At 40.1% G+C, this 21,570-nt stretch overlaps 1 protein-coding gene across 3 annotated transcripts in view; it reads right to left on the bottom strand.

Annotated features, from left to right (window-relative positions):
• The window catches only part of ANKIB1 (ankyrin repeat and IBR domain containing 1), a 102,342-nt gene that overhangs the window by 7,796 nt on the left and 72,976 nt on the right, over positions 1–21,570 (bottom strand). For all 3 annotated transcript variants that reach the window (XM_019508414.1, XM_019508413.1, XM_019508412.1), the window contains exons 9-16: positions 20,187–20,275; positions 16,187–16,317; positions 10,065–10,199; positions 9,380–9,466; positions 9,216–9,282; positions 7,649–7,794; positions 5,722–5,900; positions 2,791–2,842 (exon numbers count right to left, since the gene is read on the bottom strand). In XM_019508414.1, coding sequence (XP_019363959.1) covers positions 2,791–2,842; positions 5,722–5,900; positions 7,649–7,794; positions 9,216–9,282; positions 9,380–9,466; positions 10,065–10,199; positions 16,187–16,317; positions 20,187–20,275 — 886 coding nt within the window. The remainder of the gene's footprint in view (positions 1–2,790; positions 2,843–5,721; positions 5,901–7,648; positions 7,795–9,215; positions 9,283–9,379; positions 9,467–10,064; positions 10,200–16,186; positions 16,318–20,186; positions 20,276–21,570) is intronic.

The following is a 21,570-nucleotide window of genomic DNA, read 5'->3' as shown; positions in this document are numbered from 1 at the left end:
TAGGGGCTCTGGTGGGACCAGGGAATTGTTGGGGTGGATTTTGTCCAGTGGCCCAGGAGCCCAGCTCCATGCACTCGCACAGCTGGTTCTGTACATTTGTCTGCCTCTGTCTGTGTGTCTGTGTGCGCACACGTGTCTGTTCTGGTTCTGTGTTTGTGCACGTGGTTCTGTGTGTGCATGTACGTGTCTGGTTCTGTCTCTGCTCTCCTTTTTCTTTCTCTTTCTCTCCTCTTTCTCTTTTTTCTCTCTCTCATTGCAACATGCTCAACAAAAAAGGAATACACAAAAACAAAGGCAATAGTTATGGGTACTAAATATACTAATATGCAGTGTGTCCTGTCATGTACCTCCACTCCACGCTCATTTTGGTTTCCTGGCATGCCGGCACTCCAGCACCTTCCAAGATAGACGTGTTTTTTTTCGGCACTCCGGCCAAAAAATGTTGCCTACCCTTACTCTAGCCCTAGGCTGCAGAGAGCAGCTGTGTGAGGTGCTGGGCTTAGTCAGGGACAACAGCAGCGATGCATGAGTTCCTCTTTACAGCACCTGCTCCCCTGCCCAGTGGAGGACTCAGAGGTGCAGGGGGTGGGCAGTGAGCAGGCACTGGAAGAAAGAATCTGTGTGCCTGCCTGGCTTGAGCAGGGCAGGAGCAGCTCTGGGGCTCCCCCCATATCTGTGCCAAGTGGGGACAGCAGCAGTAGTGGGAAGGTCCCTCCTCTTCCTGTGCCTGCTTCCTGCCAGGCTCTCCATGTCCCTTGCTGGTCTGGGGACTTCAGCCATATCTTGTTCCCACCCCCCCATAGTCTGAGGGGCAGCAATCTGTGTCCTCTTTATTAAATCCTAGGTCCACCTATGGATTCAAACAATGTGCTGACATTGAGATATATGCAAGTCATAAGCATTTTTTACCACAATATGGCCTGACACTTGCTCCACGTGGAGTCTCCCTGAGAACATGGGAACATACACAGCCTTAAGTTGAGATTTGTGACCCTCATTACTTGACCTTGAGACCTACTGACTTCTTTTACACCATGTAAAAATAGATATAATTTGGGGATTGTGAATGATAAGAAAAAGGCTGGAAAGTCAGGCAGGTATCATATGAAAGATTTTTTATTTGGTTGCAATAAAATCATGTATTTCATCATTGACTATTTGAATGACAATTTTGGTTTCTTGAACTCAATATAGTTGTGCTTCAGACAACTATCTCCACTATTCCAGATAAAATGTTTTTTTCTGATTTTTTGGAAAGACTATGTCTTTTAGTAAAGGAAGTTTTAATCTTACTGCATGGAAGAATAGATTTTTCATTAACCGGACTAAATATATTCCTTTTTACTGAGAACATTAACATTTTATCTATTCTTGTTAGACTACTGTGCTAGCATGGCCTGGAGTACGCAAATATCCTATTAATTGTCAGCAAAAGTACATAATTATGCCAGAATGACTGCTTACCGAATTTCACTGACAATACATACTGAGGACTGTATTATTTTCTCTACAAAAAGCCTTTAGCACAGGTGGTTGCAAGTATCTGTGGCAGCTAAAGAGCAAAGGGACCAATTTAAATCAGCCAGTGCCATAGTTGGGCAAAATATAAAAGCTAATCAACTGCCATCTTAAGATGACTGCCTTGATACTTTATTGATAAATAGAAGCTTTCCCTTTTCTAATCAGCCTTTTCTCCTACCCTGTTCCTCCTGTGATGTAACATCACGGTTAGCTGAGTGTCATAAAACATTGAATTATTTAGGAACAAAGGAAGGACCAAAGGAATTGGACAGGAGAAGCAAGCTGATTACTCTAAGGTGCAAGCCACTTTCTCAACAGCACATTGCTAAGCCAGTAACAATAGAAAAGGAAATATATATATAAAAATTGCATGGATTTTTTTCTAAAACAAGATAGTTTTCCAGGGTGCATGAACGGGATTAGCTCCCTTAAAAGAATAAAAAAAAAAAATAAACCAAGGAAACGCAGAGGTTAGACTACCCCTCTAACTGAGCTTTGATCCGAGACTGCTGAAATACATTACAGGGAAGGGAAAAAAGGAAACTGCACATATTTTACTTATTGCGGTGCTTTAAAAAAAAATTAAAAAAAAAAATCACACATTCTTCCTACATTTATAAATTTAAAACATTACAATTTGAACTCCTCATCTTGTTAACAACTGTCCTTCTCATAGAAAATGTGGTATCATTTGTGACACCAATCATATTATAGAACTGTATGAGAAATAAATCAGTTTCCAGTTTGTTTTGATACTACTTTAGCATCCAGAGTTTGCTTAAAATTTAAACAAAAAATTTAATTTTCAACCTTTAATATTTTTACTGGATTGTTAAATCACTGAAGGACAGAAGCTGCTGTACCAGTTTATTTAGGTTCTGTACTAGGCTGCTTTTGCATTCAAAGTAAAATTGCAGTTTTTGTAAATTCATTATTAAAAATTGTCAAAAATGTAGGCACCAATTTATTCCTGGATTCTTGATTTACTGTGAGATTAGGAAAAAATTATGAAAAATGGCTAATCTGGTGCCAGCCATAAAAACCGTGTTTGCATTAGACTCTTTGTTTAGACTCGCCGTACAATTAACCGTGCATATATTTCCTTCTATTGTGAAGCAAAGAAAATGGAAAGCTTAAACCAAACCTTGCCAAACTTGGTACAATTTGAAACAAAATCAGGAAGCTCTCCATGCAAGGTAGAATTATACCACAGTTTCCATAATATGCACAGCTACAGTATACTGAAGTTGTGAAAAAGAAATAGGTTACCTCAGGTGATGCAAATCCTAAATATTCCCAATCCCATGTGCCACCAGCAAAGCTGTAAATTAAATCAAATACGTCAGGTAATTTATGAGTAAAATATGAATAGTAGATTCTTACCAAGCTACAAAAGCTAACATTCACAACTCTTATGCTCAATTGTTCCATTCATATAAATGGTTCAAAACACTGTAAAATTAAATTATTCGAATTTACTGAATGGTTTACTATTCTCAGTTATTATTTATAGGTTATGATGCGAGCCAGATATTTAATGTCTATCTTTAGTGGAAGGACATGGAATGGAGTCACAAATACTTAGCTAGCCATTCATGGTTCCCAAAAGGAGATGCAAATCGCACTGTAAGAACCAGACCTATTACAATGATTAACCTGGACAGGAATCATTAGAGCTATAATATAACAAGTTGCTTTGGGGTAGAACCTCAGAGTATGTCACTGTCCCTTATACTTACTATTATTATAATCTGCAATTCCATATATTTTCATGCAATGTTTAAAACAAAGTCAAAATTAAAAATGATTTCTGGGTTTAATATCGTTTTGCCATGAAAGGAAATAAAATCAGGGACAACCTCATAACTAGATCAAACTTATAGCACCTGAAATAAGTAAAAATTTAATCCAAACAAACCACACATAGCAAAAACATAGCTGCTCTGAATCAGTTTAACAATCATTTTAAAACATTAGTGATATTTTATTCATGAGGAATTAACACTTCCTGCTTGTCAGCTGACCAGATACAAATGTTAGTATAATGGCAACATTAGCTGTAAGAATGAATGCCAATCTGACTAAAGCTGTATAGACTATGAATGGGAGTTTTTAGATTTCTAGCTAAATGAGGGAATCCATGACTTCCCTCCTCTATCATTTCCCAAACTTCAAGGATGGTTTTCTGTCAAAACACGAACCATTTCCTTTACTGACACTGCTTCTGCATCTGTGTGGAAAAACTCAGCAACAAAACTAAGACTTCATGAGAAACATGTCTGGTTTGGGGGTTCTGGTACCAATTTAAATTTTGGTGAGGTTCCTAAATGTATTGGATGTATATATGAGATTAAGTGACACTGGGCACGTCTACACCTTCAGCGATTCACTGTAATTACGGCGCATTAAGTTTAGTACCTGTTATTACAACTTCACAGTAGTACCAGCACATGGTTTTCTTGTGATGCTAATGCACAGGAGTCTAATTCTATGGAGCATTAGCTCAGCTTTTGGCAGGATGCGCTAATATGCAGTAAAATTAGTCTACTGCACATTTAGTGTCTTTTGTAGAAGTGCCAACTGGCAGTTTAGTGGAGTTTCATAATTTGAAATTTAAGGTGAAAATGAGAGTGTAATTCAACACAATCCAAATGGGAAAAGAAACTTTGTTGAAACCATGATCTAGAACTACCAAAGTTGTCAGCTCTTTTAGGCATGTCTCACTGTGTGTTTCAGAACAGCACTACTTAATGCAGGGGTGGGCAATTGTTTTGGATGGAGGGCCACTTAACAAATTTTAGTGAGCTGTCAAGGGCTGCAAGGGTAGTTCCACTTCTTGACAGGTGCCCCACTGCCTGGTTGCCATCTAGTGACCAGAAGTCCCGCCCCCTAACCCCTGACTTGACACCAGAATTCTCTCCCCTTGCCCAGGAAGTACTCCTTTTGGGAGGGAGGGTTGGGGTTACATGTATATTGTATGTGGAAGGGAAGGGGGGTGTATGTGGCGTGCGTGTAGTTAGGGGAGTAAGTGGTTGGGGGTGCGTGAAAAGTGTGGGTGGGGCATGTGTGGATGTCTGTGTGGGTGTGGTTGAGGCGTTGGGTGTATGGGACTGTTGGGTATGTGTGGGTATTGTGGGTGGGGTGTGTGGAGGGGTGGCGGGGGTATATGTGTGGATGTATTGTGGGGTGTGTGTGGTTGAAGTGTTGGGTGTGTGTGGGTATGGTGGGGTTAGGTGTATGTGGATGTGCGTGGGTGTAGGGTACATGTGTGGGTATGGTGGGGTGTGTGGGACAGTGTTGGGTGTGCATGGGTATGGTGTGGCGTGGGGCATGTGAGGGACTGTAGGTGCATGTGTGGGGTGTGGTTGGGATGTGGGTAGGTTGGATGTGCAAATGTGGGGGGCTTCCTCCCTCCACTCTGTGATGTGGCTGAACCCCGCTCCTCTGCAGGTGGAAGGAGGGAGATGGGGATCAGCACTGCCTGCCTGGCTTGCAGCACGCTGCAAAGGGCAGGAAAGCAGGAGCTGCTGGCAGGCAGCAAGAGAAGCCACACCTGCCCAGTGCAGCTCTGTCCCACACCTGCCTGGTGGCGCTGCAGTCAACCCATTCTGGCTCCTGCTGCTGCTTCCACCCCACTGTCTGCCTGTGTTGCCCAGCAGGACTGTGTTAGCAGCTGAGCTCCTTCATGCCCCCCACTGCATCCACACACTCCTCTGCCCAGTCATGCACAAGCAAGACCAAAGTGAGCTACAGGCAGAGCTCACCCTACTCCCCTCAACACTGCAGCTTCCCTTCTCTACCTGTGGCCTGGAGCACTGCAGCAGGGACAGGAGGAGGAGTCACTGGAGGCTGGGGAGCCCAGCAGTTCCCTGGGTACTGGCAGCAGCAGCCCTGCCTGGAAGCTGTGCCTGTTGGCCAGGGTTGGCACCCTCCCAGAGGGGAGGCTGGAAGCGCAGCAGGCACTGCCCCAGGCAGGAACGGGTGGGACTCAGTCCCATGCAGAGTGCAGCAGGGGCAGCTGCTGGCAGGGCCAGATACAATTAATTGGTGGGTGCCTGCCTGCCTGCAGGGTGGATCCAAACAGCTGGTGGGCTGTATCCAGTTCGTGGGCTGTAATTTCCCCACCTCTGACTTAACAGGTCAACTCATAACCTGAACTTCTCAGGGTTTGCAAATCCTTAGATTTTACATTTAAGTCACCTGCGCCTGGGAGCTTCTGGTGAGTCAGCCGGAGCCACTCCACGGGCCACAGAAGCCAAGAACTCTTGCCTCTTTTGCTGCACAAGACATGCTGCCCGGATGATTTTATGACGAGGAGTACGAAGGTAAGGCCTGTTTACTTTCTGCGCCAGGTCTTCAGTGACCATTTCTAGGTCTGTCTGCAATAATTAAGAAATAAAGCAGGACATATGGTGTTACTGTAAAATAAAGCAGACAATTTTGCATGGGTAGCATGCTGCTATGAATAATTCTACTCTTCTGAAGATGCGATCTTGACAGGGGTTTAATCCCTGGTGTTGCCTCCTTAACAGGAAAGCCCCCTCAGCCCCAAAGAGTCTTTGTCTCTGAAGGCAGTGATGTACCAGGACTGTGCATCATCCTGACCAATACTGTGTCATTGTTTCCTGTATCCACTTGTTCTGTCTAATCTTATACTAGAAACTCTTTGGGGGAAAGATGGTCTCTTGGTTCTATCTGATGCAGTGCATGGTACAATGGGAGTCCTGATCCTGGACTGGGGTTCCCAGCCATTACAGCGATACAAATAACTAACAATGATAGCACTAGTAACAGCAGCACTAGTTGGTAGGGAGTGAGCAGTGCCATCTTGTGGTGAGTGTTTGCCACCCTCTGCAAGATGAAATAAGAAACTGTCCCAATTCCCCTCTGTTCCTCATTCAAGGAAACCAGTGAGGAGCTTTCTGTGGGAAAAAAAAATCATCCTGATGAGATTTTTCACTTGCCACACACCCCTATACTCATCTGTGGATTATTTTCTTTGATACTTGCATCTCAATTATAAAGTATTTTGGAGCATTTTTGGATATGATTAATCTTTTTAAATTGCCTTAAAGAGTTTCACCTACTGTACAAACAAAGGGGCTAATGGAAAAGGCACTGTTTATATGCAGTACAAAGTTTATCCTCTACTGCATTCTATGGCCACTGCTGTCTGGACCCAAAATGTCTGTCTTTATTAGATTTATATCTTATCCTGTCCTATCCTATCCTATCCTATCCAAAAGGCTCAGTGTGACTTACAATAAGGAAACAACTGACAGACAGGATTCTCAAAACATCCCCCAAAACCATGAGAACTCCCCTCCTCCCTGCCTGTACCTCCATACAAGCAAGCCCTCCTGCCAATACCAACAATTCCCTGCAACCATCACTCCCATCGAGAAACAAAAAATCTCTTCCCATCTCCCTACCAGAGAGTCCTCCCATGTCCTCCCACATCCCCTCTAAGCCTGCAGTTCCCCCCTACAGAGAAGCTGAGGCTGTCAGTCCCTCCCAACCCCACTCCCCACACATTAACACCCCCCCAAGCAGAACACTGAACTCAGAACCCTAAATAAAACAGCAAAAGAAAGGACCTTCCTGCCCCACCTTGGCCACTGTCAAAGGGCGCCCTTAAGCAGGACCTGGCCAGGGAGGCCTGCTAGCTTTGTAGGAGCTGCAGGCTCGCCAGGTCCTTCTCTCTCCTTTAGGGTGGTAAAGATAGCACCTGGCTGGACCTTAGCACTCCCCCAAATGGGAGGAAGACGGGAAGAGGGAGTTTTAAGTAATCCCTCTCTTTTCATAAAGCTGGAATTGCTTTGTCATTGCCAACCTGAAGTAAAATATACTGCTTTTCAGAATATAGTGTTTCAGCCCTGCCAAAATTGCTCTTCACTCAAGTCTCTCCTATAAGACCACAATTTGTCGCAGAGATTTTTGAAAAAGAATTTAAAAAACCCACCAGTTTAATGCTAGAGAAGAAACAAGAGTTAAACATATTTCTTTTCATACGATCACAAATATGAACTAAGTTGGAGATGTTTATATAGTCAAAACGATAATATACTATGGATAACTAATACTGCAAGAAAATTATGTGATAAAAAGTGAAATCTGAATATTTTACCTGCATCAGTTCAAATATCTCTTTCTTTGTGCTTTTAGGTTCCAAAAAGAATCCATAGGGATAAGAACACTTGAGAATACGGCGAGTTTTTAGAAGCTCTTGTACTGCATCTTCAATGAAAGTGGTATCTGGACAGCCTCCTTCAGCTGTAAGGCAACACCAGCATTGAAAAAAACATGTTTCTGCTGAGCTCAATTTTACTTTTACTGTCAAGAGATTCTTCCCAAAGTAGAATAAATGTATTCTCAGGTCAGTTTGCAAATATTTGCTGAAAAAAACTCCACTCCAGGCTGTAAACGATTTTGTGCACCTATAGTCAGCTTATTCAAGTGATCTCCCATATTTACTTGAGTCCAAGACAAGCCCCCCCATTCAGCATGGGGGGCAAGAGCCCCTCATCTCAGATTCAAGTACAAGGCAGGGGGCAGGAGGCCCCTGCAGCTCTGATTCCAGCCCTCACCTGGGCTCAGAGTCAGAGTCAGAGCTATAGCCTCATCTCCACCTCCCCACCTGCCCCTTGCCTCTTCCCCTTACCCTAAGTTGCAGCTCCAGCCCAGGACATAGAGCACATGGCTGGTCCAGCCCCTGACCAGCCCAGTAGCAGTGGCGGTAGCAGCTCTGGCCCCGGCGTGAGCCAGTCTTGGAGCAGGAGTTGCTGCCGCTACAACTGCTGCTCTCTGGCTGGGTGGGGGCCGAAGCCAGCATGTACTTCATGCCCCTGGCCAGAGCAGGAACTGCACTGTTACTGAGGGGAAGGGCAAATAGTGTTGGGGGGCGGAGCAGACAACAGGTTGGACAAGTGGGGGACAGGCATTGATCGCTTGGGCCACCTGGGTAAAACTGACCAGAGGTCTGGATTCTCACTCCTCCAGTGGGAATTCATACAGTTTCTACACAAACACAAATTTCAGTCTGCACGTGCAGAGGTCATTGTGCGATCAAGGATTTATTGTTTTTTCTTTATTATATGTAGATTTCTCTATAAAGTAAGGAAATAAACTGATTCAGAACAGATACCTGAATAACAAACTTTATATAAAAAACTGTGCTGTCCATTGGCTGTTTACATGAATGCATTTCCTCACTGTTAACAGGTTACTGTTTTAAAAAGGAAGGGCTTTCTGTATACAGCATATATACTGTACTTTCTAATGCACCTTGGGATCCCGAAGGGTGAAATTCACTATATAAATGTACAATACTAATAGTGTGATTTAAAATATATTAATTAATTTAACATTTTGCCCTGCCTGCCAGGTACTCTAGTAAAGAAGTGTTTAATAAATATATGGAAACAAGGGTGAGTAATTGGTACACACTGATTTTAAAAGAGAATAATTATCAGTCAAGGACTCAGGGAAACACCATATTAACCAGAACTGGTTAAAGATGAAAACTGAGAAGATGAAATGTGCAGCACTGGCAGTCTGAAATAAGTGATTTATTGTAAGCATCAATATGAATAAAGAACAAATCTGAAAAAGAGCAAAATTTTTGTTTAGTGTAGAGATATTTGACTTCAGATTACCATTACAGATCACAGCAAATACTAACAAACACCACTTACTTCCACTGAGTGCTCTACTCAGCTGCTCCATCTTTTCTTTGGCTGTTTTTAGAAGGCGCTGTTCTAACTAAAAACAAGGGAAATAAATAAAATACAATAAACTATTCTAATTTCTGGACTAATAAAGTGAGAACAAAAATTTCCAGAAATGCTTGGGGCCACACCTGATAGCTGAGTTCATGGTTCTTAAATCGCGTGTAATAGTGCATAAACCTGTCAAGTTCTTGAAATCTTCTGTGTTTCTTCTCAGCCTAGAAAATTATAAAACAAACAAACAAAAAAAATCAAATACGAGTAACTCATCCAACCTATTTTAGCAATCATTAACGAATCCAACTGTGTGCTCAACTGCTTGCATTAGAGAAAATATTAAAAATTTTGTACACAAATATTGGGGGATGTGGCATATCTAAAATAGGCAAAAATGAAACTTCTAAAACTCATAAATCTAATAGAGGTAGATATTAGGACTGTGGAATTTTTTTGCGTCTAGAAGTCAGTTTAAGCAGAAGGCTTCAAAATACATAAAAACATTAAGATACTTCTGTCAGGCACAGCAGGCAACTGAATTAGTAATATACCTATCTGAGAGAATGGTAACCAAAGTGTAGAGAAATACAAGGACAAGTCACCCAGTAGGCAAATCCAAGAACTGAATAATTCCCATGCCTAAATCAAACCTAGGCACCATCTTCTTCCTGTCATTTCCATATGATATTTACATTTTTCCACCTAGAACCTTAGATGGGAAAAAGTGAAATTCAAACAAATGCTGCTTCATTAAATCTATTCATAATGCTACATAAGACAGAAAATTACTGCCCAAGTACTTTAAGTTTAAATACTTACCTCTACCGTCATTTCCTTGGATTGTTCCTCTACATGCTGAATAACTTCATAGCGAGTACATCTGTAATAGCCTCCAGTAGAAGAGCTATGTTTTTTCCATTCTTCTAGGCAAATCCAGCAAAAATCATATTTGCACTTCAGAAGAAGAAAAAAAATCTGAGAATTTCTACCTCCAAGTATGTTACAGATTTTGCAAAGTGACTCTTCCAAAATCAAGGGAAACAACAGAGTTCACAGAAACAGTACAATTCCAAGGGTGTTCATGTGACAACAAGAAATGCCCAAGAATGCTCCTAGCAGAAGTACACAAATTGTAAGAGGTCTGGGTGCCATGTGAAAGTGCGTAACTTCTTGCAGAGAAAGCTCTGAATGCTACAGGGAAAGTTTCAGGTGAGTGTAGTGGAACAACAGTTCAAACAGAGCTGGCTGGGAATTTTTTTTAAAGACTGAAAAAATGTAGATTCACTGATACAGAAACAGTTCACAGAATGTGAGTAGAGAGATGGCACGCTTCACTGTCATTCCTCACAGAAGCCATTCTGCCTCAAGGAATGTTTCTATCTGTTGCTACCCATTTTTCCCCTGGTATTTATTATATTTGTCTCTTTCTCCCCGACTCTTCCTTGCCAATCTGGAAAAGGGGAGCAGGGACACAGCTGAAACCTTCACCACTTTTCAGCGCTGACAACTGAATCAGCATGAAGTTCTGGCACTAATTCTGAGACCAGCTTTTCATCCCCCACACAATACTGCTGCACTATTCTAAATCTTTCAAAGCTGAAAAAAGTCCTCCAGGAGCTTCTAGCACCCTCTGTGCAGTCTGTCAGATGGGATCCAATTTCTTTTTCCTTGACACAGGCTGCCCCACTAGCACTGGACCATTAGATTTTCTCCAGCCTGCTGTGTGTTGTTGTAGACCTGCTTCTTGATGAAAGATTCTTAGGAGTCCTCCTTATCAAATGCCACTTTTGCATGTTCTGTTCCCTGCTCACTTGAGGATGCTGGCGGTTGCTGGGACTTAAGAATGTCAGAATTAGATGGGACCTCAAGGGGTTGTATTAACCCCCAGCATGAATGCAGGAATGCTATTCCTAACCTATCTTTGTCAAATGCTTCTCCAGCCGTCTCCTGAAACCCTCCAATGATGACGGTTCTACAGCTTCCCTCGGTAGTCTGTTCTACTGCTTCACTCTCCTAACCCTAAGGAAGTTTTCCTGAGATCTATTTTGTATCTACTATGTTGCAAAACAAAACATTGTTTCATGTCCTGCCCTATGCAGCAAGGGAGAACAATTATTCTTCTCCTCCATTATGGCAGCTTTTCAAATATTTGAAAACTGCTATAATGTCCCCCTTTAGCCTACTTTTCTCCAAGCTAACCAAACTTGGCTCTCTCACCCTTTCATTGTACAACTTTCTTTCCAACCTCTCTTACAATTTTTGTCACTCAATTCTGGATCCTCTCCAACTTCTCCATACACTCCTTAAAATGTGGAGCCCAGAACTATATACAATACTTTAGATGAAGCATAAGCAACATCTAATAGAGAGGCCCTATAAACTTCTTGTATATTATAACTTATAATCTCCTGTTGATGAAGCTCCAAATTATATTTGCACTTGTCACATTGCTGACTCATGTTGAATCTTGATCCATTAAAACCCCCAGATCCTTCTTAGCAACACTGCTGTTCAGCTAGCTATTTTCCATTCTGTATGCCTGTGTTTAGTTATTTTTTCCTAGGCAGAGCATTTTACATTTGTCTGTAGTGAACTTTGTTCTGCTGTCATTGATCCCACTTTCCAATCTATCAAGATCCTTCTGAATTCTACTCCTTTCCTCCAAAGTGTTTGCAGTTCTTCCCAGTTTTGTGTCACCTGCCAACTTGATATGGAAGCTCTCTATTCCACCATTCAAATAATTTAGATATGTTAAACAGCACTGAAGCAAAGACAGACCCTTGTGGAGCCCTTTCTTGAAACCTCCTGCCATTTGAACACTTAAGCTCTGCTTGCAGTTATTCAGCATTTATGTAACTACCTGACACCAGTTTTATCCAGCCCACATTTCAGTTTACTTAGTAGTTATGGTTTTGGAGTTGGTTTACAGACAATTTTCAAGATTTCAATTTTCATGCCTATTTGGACTAGGTACATTTTTCAGAATCTCGAAAATTCTCCCACGACAGGGAAACAGGTCCCACACAGTTCTAGCGTGATCTACATTAATAAATTAAGAGTCACCTTGCTGCCTTGAGCTGCTAGCTTGATATCTTAGTAGTGCAGCCTGTGAACAAACATGAATAAGCAAGTGGTATGCCTCACTGCTATGGTAGAAACTAAAAGTATATGTTTTACCCACCAAATTACTAAACTATCATAGTCTAAAAAACTGAGGCAGAAGGCAGGACAGGGTGGCACCATAGAGACTACCCTTCCTCCGGACACCTGATGCCTGAAAGCTTGTCCAACACCTCTCACAACTATACAGGTGGTCCAATAAAAGGTATCACATAAAAGCCTTGTTCTCCACATTTCCTGGACCATCATGACTTCAGCAACACTTCAACCCAAACAAAATGTACAATTTCTCTCAGTCAATTTTAATTTGTGTCACCTTTAATAGTCACCTTTAATAACCTGCAGAAGCTTTTAATACTTTAAATTATAACTGCTAAATTAAATCCCTTGCTTTTGCAAATTCCATCTCAAAAGTGGCACAGTGCTGCAGACGCAATACTTGACTGAAGGTGGCTGCTTCTTGATATTGTATTATCATATCTTTGTTCTTTCAAATGCTTATACTGTTCCTGTTTGTTTATAAAGATGAGATGAAGAAACTGAGGGAAATGTTGAGAGTGTGTATGTAACAGACTGGAACCGTGTATATGATTTTATAATGTTAAGAGTAGAAATGTAAAATGGTAAGAGGAGTGAGCGCGTTAGTTCACAGAAATATATTTTTCCTATTTCACTATCGTCTTATTGGCAGTGAAAGACATCTCTTTCAACGGGATGTGGCTGGATTCAAATACCTCCCACTGTCATTTTCATTTGGCTCACTGTCTTCACGGGATGGCCTGGGTAGCAACTTCAACTAATGAGCATGCATATGCACCAGAGCTAAAATTTTTCTTCTATCTAATGAATCTATAGCTTACTACTTGGTGGCACAAGTTTCTCAGAATATTTTTACAGTTAGTTTTAATTCCCTTTATTCAATTTGCTTTTGGAGATATCCCTTTAGTTCCAGGGAAGGTAAATAATAATTGAAGCTCTGCATGAAATTAGTCCAGATATTCTGGTTTCTAGAAAAAAGTCATACAGCTCTTAAAAATAAGTTTTTTAAAACTCAAATTGTTCTTAAAAAGAGAATTTAAATTTTCATTAAAGAAGGCCCTGTCTTTTCTGCTTATCTCCTTCTGAGCTTGTCTTTCTTGCTTGTTATTTGCTATTTGACCAAAAGATTCCAGATGTATTCTATCTTCTAGTAGTACATTTATAATTTGTAATTAAAGCCTTCCATTAAAATATTCACTACAAGGCAAAAATAACAATACCTATTACTAATATGCATCTTTCAGAACCTAATATAAAATTAAATAGCAAAGAGGTTTTTGAATTGGATGTTGTGATCCCAAATGAGGTTGCAATGCTTATAGGTTTCATAAGTCCCATGGATATTCTACTGGAAGAGCTGGGTGTACACCAGAAGAGGTGCCACAAGCTGACTGGAAATGTGATTGTGAACCTGAAAAGACTAATAGTATGGCATTCATGTAAACATACGTGGAAATAATAAATAAGGGTTTATGGCTAAGGAAGTGCCATCCTCATTGACACTTCTGGTGTTTGCTGCTAATTGACAGTAAGAATGAATTGCCTAGGAACTTTCTTAATTTACATGAACTTTTAATTTTATTAATAAAGTAACCCACAACTTAAGTATTCAGATTACTATATATGCCAGACATTAAACCTTTGAAAAGAATAGTTAGCATTCTCCTCAAATTCAGCAACTTAAAATTAAAATAGCAAATAATAATATTTTTATAATAATTTTGCCTCAGTATTGATATCTTCACAATGTTCATAATGAACCCTATGTTTCCCCATGTATATTAACAGGAACTCAAAAGACCTGGGGAGACAGCAAGAGAAATCCTTAGTAACTTTGGAGTAGATAAGGAATAAAGGATAGCCTGCTTCGAGGGGCTGACAGAAAACACAATGACTCACCAGAATCAAACATTTAGGATCACATTTTCTACTTATTCTGAGCTATGTTGAGACAGAATGGAATGTGGCAGTCAGAGGAGCCAGTTGTGGCTCTCTGCTCCTCAGTGGCTAAGCTCCAGCAGAATTGAGAAGCAGGGAACAGATTTTACAGATTTTAACTTCTGTTAAAGGGAGAAGTTAATAGACCCTTTATGCTAAGGATTAAAACAATGCAAGAGAAGTCCAGCTCCACAACATGTCACTTGTAGAATGCCTTGGTGTAACCTTTCCCCAATCTTTTACCCCCTTCGCTTCCCCTACAGCCAAGGGGAAGCTGGTGCAAGAGGTGGCAAAGCTATCTCGGGTAACTTTCTGCTTCTCTTGAAGAATTCATCCCTGGTTCTCTGGCTGTTTTAGGACCACTTTACACAGCTTATAGAATTCAGTTACCTTAGAAAACTGGGAAATTTGGTCCTTAGTCACCACCTCAAGAACTGAAGTACGTTTAATGGTGAAATCCAAACAAGCCTAGAATATATAACGCTTGCTCCAGTTGGGATGAGTTCAGTGGCAAAAACTACCATCAAGTAAGTGAAAAGAATTCAAGCTACATCCAAACATTTCAGCCATTCAGATCCTTCTATGACTGATTATTTCAACTAGTCATCCTTACCACATAGATAGGAACTTATATTCTGGAAAATTTCAAACTCAATTGAATAATGTAGGCTTGACATCTTTAACAACTGAATTATGAATTCTCTTCTTTAAGATCATTTGTGAAGAGAAAAAGATAAATGGGAAACTTAGAAAGAACCAGAGTGTGACAGGTTCTGTGTCTGCTGGGAGTAAAAAACCCTCCTATATACAAGTGGGGAAAAGTGAGAGGGAGTGTATAATAGCAGCAAAATTAAAAGGACATTTGGGTGGCTAAGAGCAAGAAAGCAAGCTAGCTTGCTTTTTGGAAAGACAAAACAAAAAAAGGAAATATTATCATTTTCTAACCAGAGGCCTATTTTATTAGAAGCTAACTATCTATATCAAATATGGGTTTAAATTGTGACTGACATGTCCTCTTCTCCATCTGAAAACTGCATGTTAGCAAATAGATAGGATATTAGCCATGCTTATGTAAAACAAGTATTCAAGAACAAGACTATATTTTGCTGTTCCAAATATTGATTTAATACTCCAAATGAATATTAGCTCATTTGGGGATAAAGGATGGCTAAAATGATTGTGACACTAGTACAAAATATTTTCTATTTCTGTAATGTGCTGCAAACTCTGGCTACTGTTACCCTAAGTCTCTCTTGGTACCAAGGCTCTGGATTTCTCACTCGTATTGAATATTTTGTTTGTTTTTTTTCCAGGCTGACATTATTTTAATATTTTCTGTTCAAGTCTGTTATCACCTTAGTTCACTTTGTATTATTTTCTTCATCTTCATTAGCATTTACAACTGCTAAACATTTCATATCATTGGCAAATTAAATATGCTTTTCACTTTCTCTTCTAGCTCATTAATGAAGATTAAACTATACAAAAAGCTGTATGGTTCTCTAAACCATTCCTCCCACTTTACTGCTAATCATTTATTTTTGTTTATAATAATTCAATCAGTTGTACATACATGCGGCTACATCCTTTGTCAATCCAATTTGGAGCTGGTAAGAAAAATTTCATGTAATATTATATAGCAAAACTTTCACTTGTATCCAAGTATGTTATATTTGCAGCTTCTCTCCATCTGTGAAAGCTGTATTTCTGTTTACAGGTTCTACTAGCCTCTATGCATGATATTTTAGAGGCTTTATATGTTTGCATTTCTGAATTAAACACATATATGTATGCAAACAATCTGACTTACAACTTCTACCAAAAATAACAGGGGTCCTTCTTACCTTAGCACACTGCATGTGGTTGCAGCCCTCATTCTTCTGAATTGGAGATTTGCAGTTAGCACATGGTTTGGAGTTAGTTAGCAACCACAGGCAGTTGGCAGCATCTTCATAAGCCTCACTAACCCCCACAACTTCGTAGGGAAAAAATAACAGGAAAGTTAAGATTATACTCATGTAACCTTTTGTGTATAACAAGTAGCGTTTCCCTAATTGCTGACGGTGTGCATTAACTCAGCGTCCTCCTGGCCCCTGTACTCCCTGGTCCGGATACCATTTCCACCACTGCTCTCCTGCTGCTAGAGTCTCTGGGATCCCTCCTTTCCCTAGCCTCCAGCTTCTACATCCTGTCCCCAACTCCAGGGGGTGGAGGTGAGGTATCACAGCCCATGAGGCCCAGGAAGCTACAGCAAGAAGACTTAGGGACTCCATGAAGCATGGAGATGTTCATGCCTGTAGCAGGGGGCACACCAGTACAATGTGGTGGGGGTTCCATGCTACACAGCACAGCCAGGGAGGCATACGTGGTGTGGTGTGATGTGTTACGTTGTTTATGTGGTGTGCAGTACAGGGTGAAGTGAGGCCCCTAACCACTCAGAAGCTGGACAGCCCTGCATTAACTGCCATATGTTAGCAAAAAACAAAACAAACCGGGATGGGTTTGACCAGCATAGTATAATCTAAAGGAAAATATTTCTCTGCTATATATTATTGTGTGCTTTACACTGTAATTTATTAAACATGTTACGAGAAGTTGCTTACTGAAATTTAAAACCCCATATTAGAATCTATTTGAAAAATACCACTCGTACGTAGTCCTATTTTTGTTCCTATGGATCACACTAAGTACACATGTACCTGTGTTATCTGACCAAAGCTACATTTGTATCTCCCCCACTTTTTTTTTTATATATCATCTTTTATTTCTCTAAGGTTTAGGGAAGTTACTTTAGGACATAGTGTAAGGGCTGATTTAAGTACAATAAAAATAAATATTCAGCCTCTTGGAGTCCTTTTGGGATTACTAGATTTCCTATAATATTATACAATACAAACTGAAGGGGAATAAAAATTTTAGTATGATTTGGCTCCAGGCACTCTCACTGGCTGAATTGTGTGAAAAAAATATTAACCTGAAGCAATTTTAAAAGCAGGGAAGATAATATTTATTAAACTAGACTTCCCATTGGAAAGAAGGAAGTTTGAGGAAATCTTTTCATAAATGGGAAATCTAGATTTTCTATGTTAATTCATTTCTATTTTAAAATGTTTGTTTAATGATGATTTACTAATAAGTACTTACATACCATGTTATATGTTCTAAGCACCGGAGAAACATAACTCGATTATGATTTCATTTAACAGTGACATCAGCAGGTCTAATAATGGAGTTACATCAACATAAAACAGGCTTGAAATACAAATAAAATCCTTGACAATTAATCTAATTAAACTTATAAAATAGCCAATATCTTTTAACATAATAAAGTTATGTTACCTGTACCCAATGTTCTTCAAGCTGACCTCTGCACGTCCATTCTTAGAATGTCTTTTCTTTTTTTTTTTACAGCTAGAAACCTATCAGTAGCACCACAGGGTAGCATATTTCTTTCATGGAGTCCTAAATCCAATTCGGGGCTTGAAGGAGGAGGCTGGTGCATCACCACCTCTTTTAAAGCCTATCATCTGAACACCACATGCTGCAAGGGATGGGGAAAGAGCACAACCGTGCTGCAACAGACACTGCTATTCAAAGTAAGAATTTTCAGGGGGCGCTTACAGGAAATTTTGCTTTATGACAAATTTGAAAACCTTGGGTTTCCAAGTCAACCCAGTTATAAAATACATTTACTATACCCTAACCCAGTGGGGGCCAACCTTTTTGGCAGAGGTGCCACAAATTGGCCCTGCACCCTCCCCAAGTGCCACTCTGATTCCCTACCCCTGCCCAATCTGTTGTTCTACTTTCCATTTCCTGACCTATGCTCCCTGCCTGTTCTGCTTTCTGCTCCCTACCTTATCTGCCACTATGCTGTCTGTCCTCTCCCTGATTTGCTGCATGCCACGCACAGAGGCTGCCTGTGCACTTTTGGCATTTGTGCTGCAGGTTGGTCAACTTGCAGCATGGGGGTGACAAGTTGCATGGGCAGCCTGAGTGTGTGGCTTATAGCGGATCAGGAAGGTAATAGGCACTCCAGAAATGGATACGGCAGGGAGAAAAAAGCAGAGCATCATATCAGACAGGGAGCAGAAAGGAAAACAAGAGTCAGGGAAGGAAAAAGGCATTAGAATGGCACTAGGGGAGAATGTGGGACTAATGTGTGGCACACCTGCCAAAAAGGCTGACTATCACTGACCTAATCTATATGGCAGCTCCCTGTTTATTACATAGTTGAACATTTTTTAACTTCTAAAACAGGATTCTGACATCAATGTTAATGATTTCATCCAGTATTTTACACTGGGGTTTACTTATAAAAATCAGTTTTCTTTTAAGGGCTAGTTTCTTGCTAACCCTTATAATAGATATGTAGTAAAACCTTCCACCCTTTTTCAGTTCATACAAGGAATGGGCAGAAATTCAGTCCCACTCTTGCAAGTGCAAGAGCTATTACTTCTCTGAAGATGTATGATAGCTCAGAGGAGGCAGGAAGATAGTAAGTGGCCTTGCCCTTCATGGGCCAATAAGCAGATATGACTAGCCCTGGTTAAATAAGTTGTACCCTTTCAGAAGGTAGCCTTTTGTCTGGGGAGCAATTGTTCTGTGGTGTGCCATGCTTCATACTACAATATTCATTATACTCTAAATTTTATTAGAAACTTAACGAGAAACAACAAACAAATCCTACTTTATATACAAAGCAGGGAAATTTAAAAGGATCATATTTTCATGAAGTTTAGCCAGAACAAGCAAGCACTTCTCTTCAGTTAGGACTTTTCCATGCCAAATATTATGGGCTCTTTTCAGGGGCAGAGTTGCAAAAAAAGGTCACAAGACTTTTTTTTTTTTTTAACAACATGAAAACCTGTTTTCTATCCTGCAGTGTACTTGAGTGGCTAGCCCTCAAACTTACCTCAATAATTCTGTTCAGGCAGACAGTAACCATCATAAGTTTCAATCAAAAGATAAAATTTTATTACGTTAAATGGGCCTAAAAATGGGTGTTCAAACAAACAACACTAGGTCATTTTAACTACAGTGGTCACTTCTATACCTCTTAGGGAGTGTCAACACATGCCTCTTAAGCGGGCTTAGCCTAAAATTGCCATTTTTAAGGTGTATTAAGGGCATGTATCTACACGTGCACACCTTTAATGTGCCTTAAAAATGGCGATTTCGGGCTATGTGAGCCTAAATTTGATACCTGTTTTATGCATAAAGCAGGCATCAAATTTAGGCACAAATAGCTAAGTTACATTAGAGCACGTGAGGATACGCTAATGCACATTAACGCAGTGTGCATCAATGGACATATAGCATGCTAATGCGCATTAGCGTGTCTGCTTGTGTGCTAATGCGACTTAGCTATTTGCACCTACATTTAATGCTCCTTAATGTACATTAGTGCGCCCACATGTAGACATGAGCCTAAATCCCCATAATGTGCCTTAAGCAAAGGTGCATTAAGTTTAGGTATGCATAAATACACATGTAGACACACTCTTAGAACTACATTTTCAAGCTCTGTGGTAAAGTGACTGGATTAAGAGTTTTAAAATATGGATATTTTATGTGTGTCAATTTTGTTCTATAAGCCAGAACAAATCCATGCAATTTTTAGATTTAAGAGATGAAGTAAACACAGTGAAATAAATGAAGAAAAGGGGAAAAAAGGGAGAACGAACATTATATATTTGAAACAGTATTAAAGAAATTAGATGATTTATATAGGACGTGTTATCAGATGCATTCCTCCCACCTTTCAAATGATTTCTTTACTAATGTGTACTAATTTATTTGACACTGCTAAAACCATCCTCCAAGTCTACTAAAAATACTTACGTTCTTCAGGCTTCATTTCAGAGATCTTCTGCAGCCAGTCCTTCCAGGTTTGGCAGTCACAAGGTTCATGCGCTTCACCAAGACATTCCCTGGAATATTAAACCATAAACACATCAGCTAAATGTTTACTGGTTAAACTCTTGTTTGACTGAAACTAGTGAACATGAAAAATAGTTAAGGTCTATTAAAACTTCAATTAAGCTGGAAATAAAACTTTAAAAATTTAAAAATCCACTCAATTAAACTTTCTTAAAATAATTCTTATGTTACTTAGTCAAAAACCTATGTCAAAACTTAGTCAAAAACCTTCATTGAAGTTAATGGGAATTTAAGTGAATGAGTAAAGACAAATAATGTTTTAAATTATGACAGAGACTCTCTCAAAAGCAACTGGGTATGTGTTACTTTGTATGGTTTGATCAGTTACTCATCTAAACAGTGAACTAGTCCAACATATGAATAATCAAGAGGTTTTGATTCAAAAGATGCATTTCAGCGAGGAGGGCCTATACAAGGCCTTGATTAATATTATACCCAAATATTCAAGTAATGTTAAGGGATCATTATATTAGACACTGTACACATATATAGTAAAACACCGTTCTTATTTTAAAATCCTTGTAAGTTAGTTTCTTAGTTTTAAGTGGTAACTGGTGGGTAGGCCTATTACAGCTGAAATAATTTCATTAATAATTATTTGCCCATGTTCACTGGCAGCAATCTTAACACAATCATTGTTAAATTCCTGCTGCTCTCTCACACTTCAAATGTTGTATAATTTGGATTTAATTTTGTTCCAAAGTCCCAAACGAAATTTTGGCTGAAATTATATGGACATAGAAGAAACTGAGTCCATACAGCTTTTCCCAAATTACTGCTGTCAGTTTCAGGATGGCTATCTTCAGAACGTAGCTGCAGATGTACTTCCAAATGGTGCTTGGGCGTAGATGTGTCAATATGGATTCCAGATTTGTCACGACTCTCCTACATGAACTACAGCAAAACAGCCTAAGACATCTGCCACATCAAACATACCAAACATTTAGAAGAGCATATTTTGCATGGGCACCAGCTATATCAAACAATGAGAAGGGTAAGCTGCTTTTTGTAATATAGAATTTCAAAAGCCAAATCAATGCCCTTCTGATCAGCTTTACCCACATCATGACACATTCATAAGGAAAATGTAGAGCCAAAACACCCAAACCTTCTTTAGACACCCTGTCCCACCTACCTAAAAGGTACTATCTGGGCACCATTCACTTCTGCAGGGCAAGACTACATTTTCCCTGCTGACTTCAGACCCTTTCACCATAGGGTCTGTTCTCAGAAAAAAAATGTCATTGCACTCAAAGGCAAATAAAATGACCAGGAAGAGAACTTT

The sequence above is a fragment of the Gavialis gangeticus genome, unplaced genomic scaffold (genome assembly GCF_001723915.1).
Source record: "Gavialis gangeticus isolate Ggan-Ray unplaced genomic scaffold, GavGan_comp1, whole genome shotgun sequence".
NCBI classification, from domain to species: Eukaryota; Metazoa; Chordata; order Crocodylia; family Gavialidae; genus Gavialis; species Gavialis gangeticus.
This window is presented reverse-complemented; position numbering and strand designations above follow the sequence as displayed.